This window comes from Quercus lobata, chromosome 2 (assembly GCF_001633185.2).
Source record: "Quercus lobata isolate SW786 chromosome 2, ValleyOak3.0 Primary Assembly, whole genome shotgun sequence".
Taxonomy (NCBI): Eukaryota; Viridiplantae; Streptophyta; class Magnoliopsida; order Fagales; family Fagaceae; genus Quercus; species Quercus lobata.
In genome coordinates, this window is record NC_044905.1 from 2421768 (window position 1) to 2441926 (window position 20159).

The following is a 20159-nucleotide window of genomic DNA, read 5'->3' on the forward strand; positions in this document are numbered from 1 at the left end:
TGATTATAAATGTAGGGTTACCTTCTGAAGTCTGAAGATTCAGAATCCATTGGATTTCTTAGGACAGTTCTTTCTTTGCTGTAAGGAGTGGTTCACTGTCAGAGTCTAAAGAGTGGTTCTTTGTTTCAACCAACCTTGGGCTCTAGTAGTTTCCTCATATTTTCTTGTAATCTTTAGTGTAAAACTATCTCCAAGTTATTCATGAGGCTTGGGGCCCAAAATCAATTGTCACAACAGCTCAATTAATGCAAATAAGTTGATTGACTTCATTCAAAAGTTTTTTATCTGTCATTCAATTATCTTTTCTGTACATTTTGCTTACATTTCAATTCCTTTATTTTTCCAAAATCTTCTTATTAATTGAGGCAGTTTGGAACCCGACATATCTTGATCTTGAGAAAACATAGGATGAACGAGTTCTTGACCGAATATCCATCATGTAAGCGGCTAGAAAATTGTTCTAATTTATCTTTCATCACTGATTATGTTGTGAAAATTTTTCAATATAAACTTAACTATCTTGGATCTCAACCAATTTTTTTAATAGATATGATATAGTGGGATTCGAACCTTGATTACTTATTTGTCAATAAAAGACTTTTTTTTTTTTTTTTTCATTTTAGCTAATTAGAATCTAATCTAATCTCAAAAAATTTTAGTTATTTTTAAAAATTAAAAAAAAAAAAATAGAGAGAAAGAAGATACGGGTCCGTTTGGATTGAACTTATTGTTGCTGAAACTGAAAACTGAAAACTGAAAATACTGTAGTAAAATAATTTTTAAATGTATGAATAGTACTGTGAGACCCATTTTTAATATTTTTAAATGCGTGAACAGTGTATGCACTGTTCATAAACAGTGAATTTTGTTTCTAAAAGTCAATAACTACGACTTAAAATATAAAAAAGGGAAAAAAAATGCACGAAACGCAGACGTCCAACCCAAACCCCACCACAATAACAATGACAGCAATTCTATGAATCCTACTAAAGACTCAAGGGTGCTGTTTCGGGGTCACAGGCCTAGGCCACCAAGCCCATCCTATCATCTAAACATGGCCCACAAGATTACTATTTGGTAAATAATTGCAAGTAAATCAAATTACATACTCACAAACAAGGGGGTTTGCATGTATCAAGCTGGAGAGTTCTTCAAATTAACCCAACCAAACCCATCAAATTTGTAGAGAACAACACAACTCAGGTCAAGTTGGAATAATTAGGTAGGTGGGTTGAGTCCCCTTCTTCAATAAATTAATACAATTATCCTAATATTCTCAAATCATATTCCAAAGTTACGTCAAGTTAGACCAATTTTGTTGGATTGGTGGGTTGGATGTACACTCCTATTTACAAAAGTTTGCATTTTGGGGCCTAAATATGAATGCAAGTTATTGGAAATTTTGAATAATAGTATTGATAATTTTATATGTCTGAGAAGTAAATTCATATTGTTTCTTTAATAACTATGACATCTCAAGTAGTAGGAATCATTTTCCAACGTAAAAGTGTATATTATTTTGATAATTTGGAATTTAGTGTTGTTTTTTTGTCATTTTTTAAAATCAGGTAGTTTGGAGTTTAGATTTATTTTTTGTCATTTTTTTTTAAAATCAGGTATAAATAATATGTGCCAGTGAAACCATTTGATATATAAAAATTTTATGAAATATAAATACAACAAAATTTCACAACAATATTATTTTTAGCTGTGAATATTAGTCCTAGTGTAATTTTTTTTTTTTTTTTTGACTTTTGTTTAGCTGATGTATTAGCTTATGAGAAATGATATGTCTACAATATTTTTATAAAAATGTTATGAGATTTTGTTGTAGCCAAAAAAATGCTTGAATGCCTTTTAAATGTTTGGGGAGAAAATTGTAATTTCTTAATGTAAGGACTCAATTCGTAACGACCCAAAATGGTGTTGGATTCGCCCGTAAAAAGGCCCAAACAATATCACTTATAGAGCGTGGGTTTGAAAGGCTAGGTCTTGGTTACCGGACGGTAGTTCGGATTAGCTCCGGTCAGTGAATCTCGTCCGAGGAGTCTGGGGAGCTCTATGCTCTTCTTACTCTCCTTGTTTCTAGGACACCATGGCTGGGAGGACGGGTTGTCTCCCCCCTCCCCCCTTTCTCACACTGCCTCTCTTATCCTTTTATACGGGCATTTACCCTCTTACCAGCGTCCACGTGTAAACTCAATTTCCTAGGACTTAAGACTTGTCCCGTCAACCCATACCTAGAGTGGTTGGGGGTAGGTTGCAAAAACTGAAGAGTATGGTCCTGTCAGGTGCAGAATGTTTTATTGCAATACTGGCAGCCTTTTACTTGTGCTGTTTCTGCACTGTGATCACTCTTCCTTTTAGAGGCATTTATGGCATGCCGAGCAGGAGCTCGTCCTCGGCCATTTCCTTAGACCGTCCCTGACTCTCATGGTGAGTCCTCGGCCCTATATCTCCTCGGCGCAGGCCTTGGGCCTTAACATGAAATGGGCTGGGGTCATAAACTCTCTGGCCCCACAATAGCCCCTCAAAATCCTGCTGTTCGACCTCTTGGTCGGAGAGGAGGGTTTTGGTGATGCCACGTCTTTATTGCGGTCTGCTTAGCTCTGCCCTTCATCAATGCGGGTGTCTCTTCATCTATCTAGGAAACAAGCCGGACTACGAAACATTCCTTTGAATTCATTCACGATGCGCTCCTGCCGTTTCAGTGTTCGAGACGCGTCTTTAATGATTTCCCTTTACGAGACCATTTAAATCCGACGGTTATTAACGGTGTGGGGAAATGGAGTGGGTATATTCTCGTTTACAGATTTTCTTAGAAATTTGGATAGATTAAATACCTCCCATTTTGCCCTTCATATAAGAAGAAAGGCAAGAGGTTACTTCTCTTACACAGAGTTTTGCCCTTTTAATCCTTTTAAAGTCCGAAACTCTTAGCCTCCCCCAGAGTTTCCCTTATCCGCTCGCTTACACCTTGAATTGTGATATGTCTGAGATAGGTGCGGGAATGAAGAGACCATACCCTTCCCAGAAACGCCATGTTCTTCCGAAACTCAAAATGGCTCGGTCAGGGCAGGGATGGCAGAGACTCAAGATACCTCTCACCCTTCCTTCAGCCAAAATCCGAAGCAGTGGCTCGTCGCGTCAAATTTTTTGTGCGACTGAGCTGGGGTCACCCATTATCAGTACCAGCCACTCTCTTATGAGTATAGCTAACATGGCACTAGCGTGTTAGGAGTCAGGACTGACGCAGGGACAAAGTATCCCTGCTTCTTCCTCTCTTCTTTCACTGTTGCCTCTTTTTGCTTCCCCTTCTTCTTCTTTCCCATCATCAGATCCATCCTGATGTTTTTCCTTCTTCCTCTTCTTCTCCTCTTCCACCAAGGGAGGTCCTCCTCTCAATATGGGTGCTACTGGGGCAGAATTTGGAAAGACTTCGGAGCAGAGCTTAAAAAGACTTCTGGCTATTCGTTTGTTTTTTTTTTTTTTTTTTTTTTTTTTTTTTTTTTTTTTATATTTTTTTTGCAATTCATTTTCTGTATAGGCTTGTTTAAGCCCCTTCATTGTACGCTGTAATATCTCTTTATATTAATAAAAGTCAAGATTGTTTTATTTGGTATATTCTACCTCTTCTTTCTGAAATGGTTATGCCATGAATAGACGTACTACCATATGACTTCTTTTTTATTTTTATATTCTGAACGATGCTTAGGGCCGAAATCCCAGTTAATAAAAAGACCTTACTCTGTGCTTATTAAAACTATCCGGCATAATAATGCTGATTTGAATAAATGATACTTAGGACAGAAACCCTTACTAAGAAAAAAGAAAAAGATATTATGATGAGCTTATTAGAGCTGTCTGGCATAATAACGCTGACCTGAGAAAACAATACTTAGGGCCGAAATCCCTTACCAAGAAAAAAGATATTATTATGAACTTATTAGAGCTATCGTGTACAATAAGACCGACCTGAAAATGGGTTGTATATCCCAAACTTGAACGAGATGATGGCTGAATGCTTGGTGCCGTGTAGGAAGTAATCATCCGAAAATATATAACCCAAAATGAACAGTCCCTGCGGGTCGCTGAGTAATAAGGCATTTCACCATCTTCCTAATGACCTTCATAGCCTTAGCCTTTACTGGTACTTGGTCCGAGGATGGAGCGACTTAGAATTCTCCTTAAGTAGCTGACTTTTCCATAAGTTTGAGTCCGAGGACTATGCAATACCTTAGTTCTGTCCAAAACTTGATTTTTTAAGTAGTTGGTTTCCCCATAGGTTTGAATCCGAGGACCATGCAATACCTTGGTTCTGTCCAAAACTCAGTTTTTAAGTAGTTGGTTTCCCCATAAGTTTGAGTCTGAAGATCATGCAATACCTTGGTTTTGTCCAAAACTTAGTTTTTAAGTAGTTGGTTTCCCCATAGGTTTGAGTCCGAGGACCATGCAATACCTTGGTTCTGTCCAAAACTCGATTTTTTAAGTAGTTGGTTTCCCCATAGGTTTGAATCCGAGGACCATGCAATACCTTAGTTCTGTCAAAAACTCAGTTTTTAAGTAGTTGGTTTCCTCATAGGTTTGAGTCCGAGAACCATGCAATACCTTGGTTCTATCCAAAACTCGATTTTTTAAGTAGTTGGTTTCCCCATAAGTTTGAGTCCGAAGACCATGCAATACCTTGGTTCTGTCCAAAACTCAGTTTTTACGTAGTTGGTTTCCCCATAGGTTTGAGTCCGAGAACCATGCAATACTTTGGTTCTGTCCAAAAACTCAGTTTTTAAGTAGTTGGTTTCCCCATAGGTTTGAGTCCGAGGACCATGCAATATCTTGGTTTTGTCCAAAACTCGATTTTTTAAGTAGTTGGTTTCCCCATAGTTTTGAGTCCGAGGACCATGCAATACTTTGGTTCTGTCCAAAACTCAGTTTTTAAGTAGTTGGTTTCCCCATAGGTTTGAGTCCGAGGACCATGCAATATCTTGGTTTTGTCCAAAACTCGATTTTTTAAGTAGTTGATTTCCCCATAGGTTTGAGTCCGAGGACCATGCAATACTTTGGTTCTGTCCAAAACTCAGTTTTTAAGTAGTTGGTTTCCCCATAGGTTTGAGTCCGAGGACCATGCAATACCTTGGTTTTGTCCAAAACTCGATTTTTTAAGTAGTTGGTTTCCCCATAGGTTTGAGTCCGAGGACCATGCAATATCTTGGTTCTGTCCAAAACTTGATTTTTTAAGTAGTTGGTTTCCCTATAGGTTTGAGTCCGAGGACCATGCAATATCTTGGTTCTGTCCAAAACTTGATTTTTTAAGTAGTTGGGAGAGTTAACCCCTCGACTATGGCGTGGGACCTTGGTTTAGGGGGATTAGCTCATCGACCAAGCCCCTAGAACCATCCGTGCTGCTGACACTACGAAGCGCAGCCCCTAGTGAAGAAACGTAGCCCTTAGTGGAACTTTACGTTAGAGTACTACAACCGACTGTTGGAAATGACGGGGGAACTGTCTCAACCCACCGCCTGTGCCAACACACAAGCCTTCCCCACAGACGGCGCCAATTGTAAGGACTCAATTTGTAACGACCCAAAATGATGTTGGGTTCGCCCGTAAAAATGCCCAAACAATATCACTTATAAAGCGTGGGCTTGAAAGGTTAGGTCTTGGTCACCGGACGGTAGTTCGGATTGGCTCCGGTCAGTGAATCTTGTCTGAGGAGTCTGGGGAGCTCTATGCTCTTCTTACTCTCCTTGTTTCTAGGACGCCATGGCTAGGAGGACGGGTTGTCCTCCCCCCCCCCCCCTTTCTCACACTGCTTCTCTTATCCTTTTATACAGGCATTTACCCTCTTACCAGCGTCCACGTGTAAGCTCAATTTCCTAGGACTTAAGACTTGTCCCGTCAGCCCATACCTAGAGTGGTTGGGGGTAGGTTGTAAAAGCTGAAGAGTATGGTCCTGTCAAATGCAGAATGCTTTATTGCAGTACTGGCAGCCTTTTACTTGTGCTGTTTCCACACTGTGATCACTCTTCCTTTTAGGGGCATTTATGGCATGTTGAGCAGGAGCTCGTTCTCGGCCATTTCCTTAGACCGTCCCTGATTCTCATGGTGAGTCCTCGGCCTTGTATCTCCTCGGCGCAAGCCTTGGGCCTTAACATGAAATGGGCTAGGGTCATAAACTCTCTGGCCCAACACTTGATATTCAGAAATAAAGGTGATGACATCATTTGGTAAATACTAATTAGAGGGGTTATTATTGTCACTATAAATTACAAGACTCTTGCCCACTAGAGAATTAAAAAAATACATAAAATAGAAAATTTGAAAATCCATTGTTCAGATAAGGTTATTAAAAATAATTCCCTTTTTTGCCATAAAAATAAATAGAAAAGAAAAAGGAAAAGGAATCGAATTTGTGGAATTTACGAAGAAACCCGCAACAATCAAAATATACAGCAAAAAGAGCAAGGCAATAGCAAGAACTTTAATAATTAGGCATCTTCCTGGAAATTAAAATACCAAAAAAAAAAAAAAACTACATTTTTTTTATCTTTTCGGACTCTTAACCTGGATGAACAAGTTTTCCTAGTCTTGTCAAATTTAGGAGAGAGAAAAAAAAAAAAAATATATATATATATATATATATATATATATACACGTGGGTTCGTTGTGTGTTAATTTGACATATTAGTAATTTCTGTGCGAGAGAGAAAGTGTTGAATATGGCAGAGTCTGAGAAAAGCTTTAATGAAATAGGAAAGATGAAGGGTGATGATGATCCTAGAAATACTGAGAAGAAGAGTAAGCATGAGTTAGCAGGGTCCGGTAATAAGATTGGTCGAATCTACAACATGAACCAACCAGCGTACGAATATTATGCTGGACTCATGCAACAATATCAACAACTGCTTCAACGTTCTAAAGAGCAACATTATGAGCGACTTGCATCGTTTTTAAGTGCCAATTCCATTGATGGTACTTCAACAATAATAGATGACAACAACCAGAAGACCAACAACAACAACGAGGCATGAATTTCATTCTTCAGTGAAGAGGTTTAGAGGAGGACTAGGTCTAGGTAGAAGTTTTTTTTTTTTTTTTTGGATTGCCAGCTAGTTAGAAGTCGTACTTAGTAGTTGCACAGAATTGTCGGTTATTAGAATTCTTCATTAAAGTTCTTATGTTATTGGTATGACTATGACAATTAATAGAAACATATTTTTTAATTAAATTAAATTTAATTCTTTTATGTATGATAGAATTTCTACTTTAATCTAATCTAAGTTTAACCTAATTTAAGTGTATACGTGTGTAAAGTTCACTTCCAGAGACTTGAACCTTGACCCTTACTCTTACAAGCACTTATAGTCTATTTGGATTGAGGGAGAGTAGACTAAATTAGAAAAATTCAAAATTAACATATTTTTAGCTAACTCTACTCTACTCTCCTCCACTCCCCCTCCCTCCCCCCTCAATCCAAATGGGCAAATTTTTAATTACATTGATAAATATAAAACACAAATAATAGGGAAAAATGCTCATACACCCCTTAAACTTTTAATTACTGGCCAAAAGACCCCCTTAACTTTTTTATTAGCCAATTTACTCCTTAAACTATTCACAACTGCCAAATTAATACTTCAGTTAGTCACCCGTTAAAACACTAACGGAATAAACACACGCCACTCACGTGGCTTTTAAATACAAACTGAAAAAAACCCAAACATCCAAAACCCAACGGAAGAGAAGAGAACCAGTCCAGGTTCGGCACAGAGAGAGAGAGAGAGAGAGAGAGAGACTGCACACCGTTCATAGCCACTGCCAAGCTTCTCTCCGCCGTATCGCCGCCCTTGTCCCGGCGGCTCCTTGGTGGTTCCGCCGCACTGTTCAATCTGGGTATGTCTTTCTTTTTTTTTTTCTTCTTACGTCTTGCTATTTAAATCTTCTAAGAACTTTTATTTTTTTTTTAATCTCCATGTGCGAATTTTTATTATAGAAATTCTTGTTTTGGTTTAATTTCTGGGTTGGGTCTCTATGAAATTCTTGGTTTTTTACTTTCTCCATGTGCCTTTCACCAACTGTTGCATTTGAGTATGCCATAAAGCTGTTTGATTAAATGCCTGAGAGAGATATGGCTACTGCTAAGGGGGTTTGGTTGCTTGGTTATCCAATTTTCCAAATATGCTGGCCTTCCAAGTTTCCCTTGCAACCCATTTGCAACAAAAAAATATCAAACACGATAATTTCAAGCACCTCCTTACTTGAGTTAACCTTGGGTCTGTACTTCCACATAAAGGTTGTCACAGATGTTTAATATCTTATTTCTGCTTAGGTTACTTAGGCCATTAAGTTCTGTATAATTGGATAGGCATAAGCAAAGAATGAAAATTTATATGTTCTTGAAAGATGTTTCATATAGACTCAGTCCGGTGTTTTGGTAGCAATTTTATGCACATCATTTTATTTAAGGCCAGGCCTCCTTTATTAGATCATCTTTTGGTCAACAATCTTTTGGACTATGCAGCTGCTACTTGGTTTCCTTTGTGCGTGCCTGTATGTGTTACATGTTTTCATTAAGAATGTAGCAAATGATGGCTATAATTATGGATTTGTCTGATATTACTTAAGCAAATCATGTTGATAATGGTGCTAGACATTTTAACCTTTTAATCTATAACCTTATCTATAACCTTTTAATCAATTATGTTTAGTATATTGCCAATATAATGGTGCTAGACATTTGTCCCATGTGTGATAATAGTTTATCAATTTGATGATTCTACTTACTTATTTGGAATCGAGGCCTTGTTACTAACCTAATTGGAATCAAGACTACTAAAAGCTTGTCTGTTTATATAGCACTTCAATTATTATTTCTTAATTTTCTCCTTCTTCATGTAGAAATCAACCCTAAATATTTCCCTTATTTGTTTCAGCAAATCAGAGAATGTAATTTACAAGCTCAAAGAGATGGGAAAGATTGGGGAGAAAGATATATTGCTGATCTGCGATTACTTCAGTAAGCTTGATCGCAACAACTTTGGGAAGATAACACTACCAGATTTTTAGGAACCTTGTGACTGCAAGAAATATGAAATCTGTTTCTATTCTTTAGATGGAAGAAATGTATAGTTACATTTTTTTTTTCTTCTTCCATTGATACTTGTAAAGGTTTCAAGTCATATAGGAGCAATGAAAAATAGAAGCCAATGGGATATGTTCCCCTTCTGTTATAGGTTCTCTTATAGCCATTAAATTGAAAGGCTGCTATGGAGGGTTTGAGTTGTATGATGTAGATTTGACACTGTAATAATTCAAGTAGTCAACAAGGAAAGTAAACAATCTTGGGATGATCTTACTTCTTCTCTTTATTTTGATTCAATTTGTATGAGTGATTTGGTTGATGCGTACTTCTTCTCTTTATGCAATAACCACCAAAAATGAATGTGTCCCAATCTGCCATGAATTGAACTTTATGCAATAACTCTAAGAAAATAAATCAATAATTACACTTTTCCAGCAATATTGAAAAACAAAAGTATACTGGCTCCATCAGTATTCTTAAAAGGATCTCAATATGCCATGAATTGAAATATCAAATAAGTGTTTACAAATGGTATATTGTTTGCCAAAAAAATAACACTCAATGAATCAATAATTACACTTTCCAAGCAATATTGAAAAACAAAAGTATACTGGCTCCATCAGTATTTTTAGAAGGTTGTGTATCACTAAACAAATTATTGAACTAAAAAATTATTTATCTTCTTGCTGCCACTAAACCTTAGCCTTTCCCTTATTCTTCTTGCTTCCACTAGTGTTGTCCTTTGTACGACTTTGACTTGACTGTTGAGTACCTATATTTGATTGTTGAGTACCCTATAAAAAGCCAAAAAAGTTGGAAAAGTTTAACAAAGTAGTACTTGAAATTTGGATGAAAAGTTCAACAAAGTAGTACTTGAAATTTACCAATAATTTTTTACTCCCTTTAGCTCCAGATGTAGATGATTGTCCTAATTGCCCTTTCTTTTTCTTTTTATAAGCCTTCTTGTTGGGGTTATCAGGAGCTTTACAAGTTCTTTGATTATGGCCCCACTGGAAACAATTCCCACATTTCATGGCAGTTCCTTTCTTGCTCACCCTAAATGCATTAATAGGTTCTCCTGCCTCCCTCTTTCTTACCTTCTTACGCTTGCCTACTTTCTTTGTAAATTTTGGGGGCTTGATTGGGTCATAGGGTGTTTTTGGCCACTGTTCATGGCTTGGAAGTGGGCTTACCATCCATTGGTAACAACTTAGGAATGTCTCCTTAGTGTAAGCAATGTCTACGTAAGTCTCAAGTTGCTCTCCATGCTCAATTATTGCAGCAGCAGCATGAAAACATGGGATTCCACTCAATCCCCATCTCCCACAACCACAAGTCCTCTCATTCAAGTCCACCACATATCTTCCACCATAAATATACTCCACCTCATATTTGGACTCTCCATTCCAACGAGAAATGCAATGTCCAACCTCGCTTTTTATCCTCTCAAGCTTCTTATAGATTCTTGGACAAACCCTCCCTTCATACCTTCTCATATGATCTCTTTTGGTTTGCAACCTTTGCATCAACATCACTCTTATGATCTCCATCATTGTCAACACTGGTTTATCCCTAGCCTCCAAAATCCAAGCATTGAAAGACTCTGCTATATTGTTTACTAGAGTGTCACTCTTGCTTCTTGGATTAAAAGCATGTCTGCTCCATGTTCTCACATCTAACTTCATAAGCCACTCATATGCCTTCACATCTAGCTTCTTCAACTCATCCATGTGGAAGTCAAAAGAATTCTTTGTTGCTGCCCTAGCAGCACTCCACATTGCATCTTTGAGTACCTTCCCAGGAAAATCCTTCTTAAAATTTGCATGTAAATGCCTAACACAAAATCTGTGCTCTGCATTAGGCATCAAATCTTTAAAAGTCTCTACTAATCCCTGCCATAAAAAATACGTAAATATACATTAGTAATTCAAATTCAGGTTATAGATCATGATATTTTAAAAAAATAAATAAATAATTCACATGCACATTAATTGTTTCTTGCCTTCTGTCGGTCTGAGATAAAGACCCATTCATTTTCATCCACATGTCCAATGTCATCCAACAGGCATTGTAGAAACCAGGTCCAAGAGCTTTTATTCTCAATTTCAACGATAGCAAAAGCGATTGGGAAGATATTATCATTCCCATCCTTTCCAACAGCAACCAGCAACTGTCCACCTGTTGTCCCCTTCAAATGACAACCATCTATCCCAATAAGTGGCCTACAACCTGCTAAAAATCCCCTTTTGCAAGCATCAAGACAAATATACATTCTCTCAAACACATCATTCGCAGTTTGTATCTTCACTGTGCTACCCACATTCCACTTCCTAATAGCAGCTGCATAGTCCCAAAGTCTCTCATACTGCTTCTCCTCAGCACCATGTATCATCTTGAATGCCATTCTCTTAGCCTTATAACATTGGTCCAAAGTCACATTAACTTCATGGTCCCTAAACACTGCACCCTTCAATGCATTTGCTGTCCAAGTATGATCATCTCTAAAGAATGGCAAATATTTATTGGCTAGCCACCTTGAAGAAATCTTACTATTCTTATGATCCTTGCCACACGTATGAATGCTTTTAAAACTTTTGATTTGAAAGGCATCTCCCATTTGTGTTTGGGATGCATGTATCTTCCAACCACATTTTTTTTTACATATAGCTGTTACTCTCCACTTATCATTGTGCTTATACTCAAAATCATGTTTTTCTTTAATACACCACTCCTTTAGTGCCTCCTTGAAGATGACATGTGATGCAAATTTTTGATCCTTCACTAGCTGTACATTCTCCATGCCAATGCGCTGGTTAAACTCAGGGAACCTAGGCCTTGAATTCCCTTCATCATCAGATGACCCTTCTGCACTCCTTAACTCATCACTATCCCCATGATCTGAATCTCCTTCACCATTCCAAACTCCCTCAAGCTGCTTGCCTCCAATTGCTCTATTGATTCCATCATCCTCCATACCAAAATCTTCAATTATATCATCATCAGATTCAGAAAAATCACTCAAATTGTAATCTTCATCATCCTCGTCATCCTCCACATCAATTGGAACATTAACAATTTCAGATTGGCCATCAGCCTCAATAGAATCATATTGGGATTGAGGAGCTTGTACATTTGGCATAGAAGGTGAATTTCCAGGGAGTGACAGTGGACATTCATCCATGGCTACAATACAAAATTAACAAGAACATTAATAGAAGAGCTGGAGAAAACATAATTAAAAAAAAAAAAAAAAACAATATAGAGAATAGTGAGAAAAAAAATATAACAATTTGCTCATGCACATGTGCATGATTGCTGCTAGTTCAATTCACATAATTCAAAATATTACAACATGCTGGCTTAGTCAGTAGACCATATGGCTGGAATCATTACACCGAGACCCAGTATCTTTAACACTAACCAAAAGCCATATCTTTAACAGTAAACTATATATTACATATTAATATTACTTAGCTGCACCCAGTATCTTTAGGGGGGAAAAAAAAAAAGATGCACCCAGCAACAGTAGAAAAATGTAAAAATTAATAATATTCTTTTTAATGGATCCATATTCCAAAGTATTTAGAAACCTTAAATCAGTTGAGTTACAAAGACATTCGGCGATCAAATTCCCTTTATCCCAACTAATGAATTATCATAAAAAATAAACTTATTTGGATCAAACTAGGTAAAATCTTTAGTGACTTAATGCAAATTTTGAAACTATGTTTATGATTTTTCAGTATCAACTACTTCGTCATTGCAAATGTTGCATAAGATGGTTGTTAAGACACTAAGACCGTAAGGCTTACTTACAAAGTGACCTTGCCTGAACATATGGAAAAACTACATTATCTTCTCATAATAAAAAAGAAAAGTGCTACACTAATTCTATAGTGTAATTAGACATGGCAAGTTTGGACCAAACTGGAACACACTAAAAATACCAAGGGATTCATAAACAGGATTTTGGATGTTCATGATCAATCCTTATGTAGCTTTGCATTATTTCTTGGATGGATACAAGGCATATTTGCAAGTGACAAAATTAATGAAATTTCTCTAATTGAAGATTTAGTTATTGGCTTCTGGATCATTACAGAACCAATTATTGTGTTTGATATTTTTTTGTAGCAAATGGGTTGCAAGGGAAACTTGGAAGGCCAGCATATTTGGAAAATTGGATAACCAAGCAACCAAACCCCCTTAGCAGTAGCCATATCTCTCTCAAGCATTTAATCAAACAGCTCTATGGCATACTCAAATGCAACAGTTGGTGAAAGGCACATGGAGAAAGTAAAAAACCAAGAATTTCATAGAGACCCAACCCAGAAATTAAACCAAAACAAGAATTTCTACAATAAAAATTCGCACATGGAGATTAAAAAAAAATAAAAGTTCTTAGAAGATTTAAATAGCAAGACGTAAGAAGAAGAAGAAGAAAAAAAAAAAAAAAAGACATACCCAGATTGAACAGTGCGGCGGAACCACCAAGGCGCCGCCGGGACAAGGGCGGCGAGACGGCGGAGAGAAGCTTGGCAGTGGCTATGAACGGCATGCAGTCTCTCTCTCTCTCTCTCTCTCTCTGCCGGACCTGGACTGGTTCTCTTCTCTTCCGTTGGGTTTTGGATGTTTGGGTTTTTTTTAGTTTGTTTTTAAAAGCCACGTGAGTGGCATGTGCTTATTCCGTTAGTGTTTTAACGTGTGACTAACTAAAGTATTAATTTGGCAGTTGTAAATAGTTTAAGAAGTAAATTGGCCAATAAAAAAGTTAAGGGGGTCTTTTGGCCAGTAGTTAAAAGTTTAAGGGGTGTATGGGCATTTTTCCCCAAATAATATATATATATATTTTTTAAGAAAAATTAAATTCAAAATAACCAATTTTTATTAGAGAAGCAAATGTACTCTACGTCTGTACCTACCTTTATGAATTTTATACGTTATGGGTTTGTGTCACATTCTTCTTTTAATTTTTATCTTAAGAAAAAGAGACATTCCTGGCTGGAAGGAATCAATCTCACTGTCATGAACCTGATTTTCCGCGTATAATATTAAAATCAGTGTCCCAGTTTGATCTGCAGACCAAATAGTAGTTGTATGTTTCTACCAACCTTGGGCTCTAGTCCCTAGCAGTGACAGGTTGCACTTCGAAATCGATAGTTAAGGATGTGATAAATTCTTGGCCCACTTCTTCAACATAGTACCCTAATTCCAACATCCAAGTACGTCTATATTACCTTTCTCAAAAAAAAAAAAAAAGTACGTCTATATTACTCCTAATTTTTGTATATTTTTCAACAATATTTCAGAATAGCATACCTAATTTATTGGTTTTTTTAAAATAAAGTAGAATTTAAATTTATAGTGTTTTATTCTATAATGATTACTCTTGTTATAAGACTAAGATATTAATTAATTTTTAGTACAAGCGAAATTTGTATGTGCAAGATCAATTATATTCGATAATATTAGCAACGTATTCCACTTGTATTATAAGTCTATGATTTAATAATATAAATGATTAGTTTCATTTTAAAAACAATTAAATATTATATAATTAGTTTAGAGTTTAATTAACGTCCTACAAATATCCAAAATAAATTCATAATCATAAATTATAGTTTTATGTGAAAAAAGTGTTATATCAAGTGTAGGGGTAAGGGTCCAAGATCGTATATTGGGGCTTGGGTTTTATCCGAGCATATAGATAGATCCGAGGAGGAACAAATAATTATTAGATGTTCCCAGTTCAGATCCCATAAGTAAAGAGCAAATGAAAGGTTGTCTGAGGAGTAACTTCTCCTCAGACTTGATGAATATAGTTCAAAGTATGTACTTCAGCAAATAGAGTGATTTTCCAAGAATCTCCAATGATAGGGACATGCCTCATGAACATACGAGAAGGAAGGAGACTAAATATATCTAAGGGAAAGCTGCTACCGCTGCAGTAAATGCATTGCAGCTACTTTTTTTACCGCATTTATGTGAAGCGGACCTCTGAACAATGCTACCTTGGCTAACACAACTCATAGAGAACCAGAAAGGATGCCTGATAGGACAGGTACTCAAGTAAAGACTCGGATGATCAACAGGTGTAGGATAAAAATGGTCCAGAGGATGATATATAATGTGAAGGACTCTTAAGTAAATGGGGGGATCGGAAAAATAAAGAAAGAACACTGTAGCAATCTAAATTGTCTCTGTATCCAACTGTGGTCAATATATATAATTGTAACCTCCTTGGACTGAAAGTCCATTGATATCAATACCTCTTATTTGTGCTTGATTGTCATTTAATTCAATACTAGCCGTTGTTCAACTCATTAGGGCCTAATTTTTTGACCTACTCTCTACAAATTTATTGTATTAGACTCGTTGGGCCAAGAACCCATACACTTTGAGCTTGGGCCACAAATCAGGACTCTACATCAAGTTTTCAACTCATAATCCTTTTTTTTTTCCTGGTTTTACTTCATAAACCAGAGTGGATTATTCTTTGACTTACCTATATTCCCTAAGATACTTAATTAAAAAGTCCTTTTATATTTATCTTAAGGGGTCCAGTTTCCATTAGGAATCAATGTAGTGGAGTGGAAAACTTGGATAAGATTTAGAGTTATAATTCCTGGCAGCTATGGAAAATTGGAATTACAGCCACCATGAAAACTTCCACGAAATCACCTATTTTAATATCAATTATGACCCTATTCATCATGGTGACAAATTTATTTTTAACTTACAACAGGGAGGGTTTTTTTTTTCGTTATTTGCTTAATTACAAGAAGGAAGTTACGTGAAAATCACTGGGAAGTTAAGATGAAGCTGAAGAAGCTATTAGTCGACAAATTGTACTCAACTACTAGACCTTTTTTCTTTTTCTTTGTATGTTGGCAAAGGCACCAAAAATTGTTTTGGCCCTACGGCCCAATATTGCATGGCTCTTTATCACTTAAGTAAATCTTTTCGGTCTGATGCGTGGCGATGAATAATTGGTTGTATTGAAAGAAACCTACCAACTAACACGTCATGTTGCCAAGTAGTTTTATCTGTTTGACTTATCTCTAGGCGTACATTTTTAAATGGCATATCTTTTTCTTTTAGTGAGAAATTGTTACATTAGTCATTAACTAAATAAAAATGTAAAGTTTAAATTCAGTATCACTTATCATTGTGTATTTAAAACAAAAACAAATCTTCAGTATCGGAAGTAACTTCGTGGAAGTAAGATCTTTTTACCCTAAAACTACTCTGGTTCAAGGACCGGGTAATGGGGTTAGTTGGATTTAGCATTCAACTACTCATGTCAAATTCAAATTTTCCTCTATAAATATAAATAGTATGTGATTACTTTCCGTCACTCACAATTTTCAAAAATAAGATAAATAGATATTATGATTATGAGTTAAATAACACTGAATAAGATTACATTGGGTTTGTTTAAAATTGATTCAAGTACCAAAAAGTCTTTTTGTATTTTACTCAAAAAAATAAATCAGAAAACCTTTGGGAGCCATCACCCTGTAAATAATAGTTTTTTTTTTTTTTTTTTTGAAGACGTAAATAATAGTTCCTTTTGCCTTTTAAAAAATAAGTAAGATCTCAAACTCAATTTCTTGAGTTATAACAACTAAAAATTTAAATAAATAAACCTTCAATTTTCTTTATACAGCAACTGAGAAATTTACCAGCCAACCTGGAAACTCATACACGGCAGAAAAACATGGCATAGAAAAAGGAGAAAGACTCTTCTTCTTTTTTAGAAGGAAAAGGAGAAAGACTTGGACTTAGATAAAAATTAAAGAAGTGTGATGTTGATAACTTTTTTCTATTTTTAATTTTAATACAAAATAGAAATACTACTTTAACCCTTACTCCCTACATTCTAAAAGTACTTATATTTATAGAGTAAATATCGCGCAAAAGTTGTGCGCAGTAGGGGATGTTGATAACTTGATAACATTTTCCTATTAATATTTTCATAATAAATCTTATAAATTATTATTTATTTTAATTTAAATCTATTATTAAAATTACTTTTTTATCCATAAAAAATAACCAATAATAATATATTATTTAAAATTTATTATGAAAAATATTGTGAGTCACTTTCAAATTAAAGTCTTACACAATGTTTTCACTTTTCTCAACCAAAAAAAAGGTATGTTTTCACATTCCCTACACGAAACGGATCGTTTTTAAATCGTTTGAAATTGTCAGCGCCAATACCTTTTCCAAGTATGACTTTACCAGAGATTTTCTACGCCGCCCCCACAGAAAGCTTGGCCCTTCCGCACATTCAGGCCCACACAGCACATCCACCGACTCAAAGTCCATTCTACGATGGACCCCACACCAACTCTCCTCCCATCACAGCCGTTCATTTAGTCCTTCCTTTCAACCTTTCAAATCTGCCCTCACATCCCGTCAAGAAAGCAATTTTAAAGAACAACCAAAGAAACCCACATGAACTATCATGGAAACCTCCAACATGTACATCTATATATTCACAAGCACACCCGCATAGTTTGACAATGTTCAAAGACTCAAAAATGGCAAGCCTATGGAAATCAAAGGAGGTGATGTCTCGCCCTAAGCGTAATGATAAGTGCAAGAAGCACCCTAAACACAAACAAGCACCAGGTGTTTGTGCACTTTGTCTCAGTGAAAGACTCTCTCAATTATCAACTGGTAGTTCACGTAGAACCTCTACAATTACGGGTTCTTCTTGCTGTTCTTCTTCTCTTAGCTCTGTCTCATCATATTATTCTTCTTCTTCGGCCTCTTCTTGTTCATCTCCAACAATGCATCGTTCTACTACTTCGATATCTTTCTTGTTAAGCGGCAAGAATGTGCTCACCAAGAGTAGATCTTTGGCTTTTGTTCCAAGATTGAAAAGTGGGGTTGATAATGATAATAATAAGAAGAAGAAAGGTGGGTTTTGGTCCAATTTGCTTCGGCCAAGAACTAAGCGGAAGGAGGAGAGTTTGATGCACTCTAGGACCATGAGAGAGATGGTGAATGCTTAATAATATGGAGGTTGATTCTTGATTTGTTTTTTCATGTGTTTCTTTTTTTTTCTTTTTCTTTTTCGTTGATAGATGGAAAAAAAAATGTGTATCTTTTAGGTTTTTAATTACAAAACAGAAAGAAAGAAAGAGAATGTAATAGTAAAGAGAAAGAATAAAAAAAGAGAATTTAATTGTATACATTTATATATGTATTGTTGTTTGGATAATGACGGAGAAGCGGCTCTGCTAGAGTTCCTCTTTCATGTTGTTCAATTGTTCTTGATTAAAATTATATATTTGTAATGTAAAAATTTGTTCATAAAAAATGAGAGGAAGATTTGAACTTAAAACATTTTTTTGAAAAATCTATAAAATACCATTTAATTTAAAGATAATTGGCATTTCAGTTTTGATTTGATTCTTCGATCTTATGTTGTTTTTTCACTTCAAATTGTGGTTGTCCAATTTATGTTCATTTTTTATTTGTTTCTTCATTCATTTGTTGTTTTTTACTTCAAATTATGGTTGTCTAATTTATATATGTTCCTTTTAGATTTGATTCTTCATTTTTTGTTCGTTTTTCACTTCAAATTATGGTTGTTTAATTTATGTTCCTTTTAGATTTGATTCTTCATTCTTTTGTTTGTTTTTCACTTCAAAATATAGTTGTTTAATTTAGGTTCCTTTCAGATTTGATTATGCATTCTCTTGTTGTTTTTGAGTTTTCTGCGTCAAACTATGGTTGTCAAATTTTGTCTAGGAATAGTGATAAGACCAAAGTCCAATACAACAACCAAGAGACAAATATGTACTGGAATGACTTGGCCATTATAAAGTGCCTAGCCCAAGTCTTGATCCAAGAAATTTCTTGAGGTTCATAAATTCATATTCTTCTATGGTCACTGGTCAGTCCACGAGTTTTTATGTTAGAATTTTGGAGTTCCTTATATTATTAAATTAATCGCAATGGAAAACCTACGTGACAGCTGGGTAAATAAAGTTCCAAATTCCTAGCAATTTCCTAATTCCTATCTATGAGTTGTAAAGTTCAAACTGTGTCTCGAGAAGATATATCTTTTGACAGGTAGAGATTTTTATAATTTCCGGGAAGCAACTTCCCGTGGATTTCAAAGTACTCAGAGTGCTGGCTTTAAAATTAAGAAAAAAAATTGTATTAAAGTTCACATTGTCTGTTTACATGTGGCACATAATGATACAAGTATTAATGGTTGTTCCAGTCTTTTTTAGGCCACAAACATATATCCCGGAGTGCTGGACACTTTCTTTGATGTGTTTTTTTTTTTTTTTTAAGTCAATAAATGTTGATACAAGTACTGATCAAATTAAAGTAGTCATAAATTCGTATAATACACGAGAAAATTTAATTAAGAAATTTATATATGATACAAATTTGTACAATTAGTAATAAGTATTATTAAAAGTTTTATAATTTAACTAACATTTTTTAGTGTTTTCAATTGAGACATTCAATATTGATCTTCTCTTCCCTAACCATCAAATAAATAAATAATTCTTCTAAAAAAAAATGATAATAAGTATTAACAAATAAAAAATCAAAATAGATTTGTCTAATTTAATTAGAATTTATTTAGAGAATGTGAAACTTAATTTAATATGATTTTATTTAGTCTTGAGGAGAAGATTTGGACTCAGTCTGAGTCCAAATCTTCTATCCCACTTTTCGTACTCCACTTTATACTCTATTAATAAAAACTTATCACATGTTTACCTGATTAATTAAATACTATCATTATTGACTTATTAATACTACCATTAATAATTAATAGTAGTATTTAATTTATCAAGTGAACATGTAGTAAGTTTTTATTGGTAGAGTATAGAGTGGAGCAGGAAAAGTGGAACATAAAATTTGGACTCAGTCTTGAGTTGATTTATATAAAAAGACGGTGAATTCTAAAACTAATTCTAACTCTAAAATCCACAACTTTAAAAATATATATTTTATAATAACATGATGAAATATATGAACTTTCAAAAGAACTTAACAAAACATTAAAAATTTCATTATATATATATATATATATATATGT

General features: G+C 35.3%; 2 protein-coding genes across 2 annotated transcripts; one reads left to right on the forward strand and one right to left on the reverse strand.

Annotated features, from left to right (window-relative positions):
• Window positions 1–9771: 9771 nt before the first annotated feature.
• On the reverse strand, window positions 9772–12260 carry LOC115977893. Its single transcript, XM_031099921.1, has 3 exons — window positions 11082–12260; window positions 9964–10971; window positions 9772–9873 (listed from the first exon to the last, which is right to left on the reverse strand). The coding sequence occupies exons 1-3, from the start codon at window positions 12258–12260 to the stop codon at window positions 9772–9774; spliced, it is 2289 nt and encodes a 762-aa protein (XP_030955781.1).
• A 5368-nt stretch (window positions 12261–17628) lies between these two features.
• LOC115977898 lies at window positions 17629–18105 on the forward strand. The gene has a single exon (XM_031099929.1). The coding sequence runs from the start codon at window positions 17629–17631 to the stop codon at window positions 18103–18105; it is 477 nt and encodes a 158-aa protein (XP_030955789.1).
• The last annotated feature ends 2054 nt before the right edge of the window (window positions 18106–20159 follow it).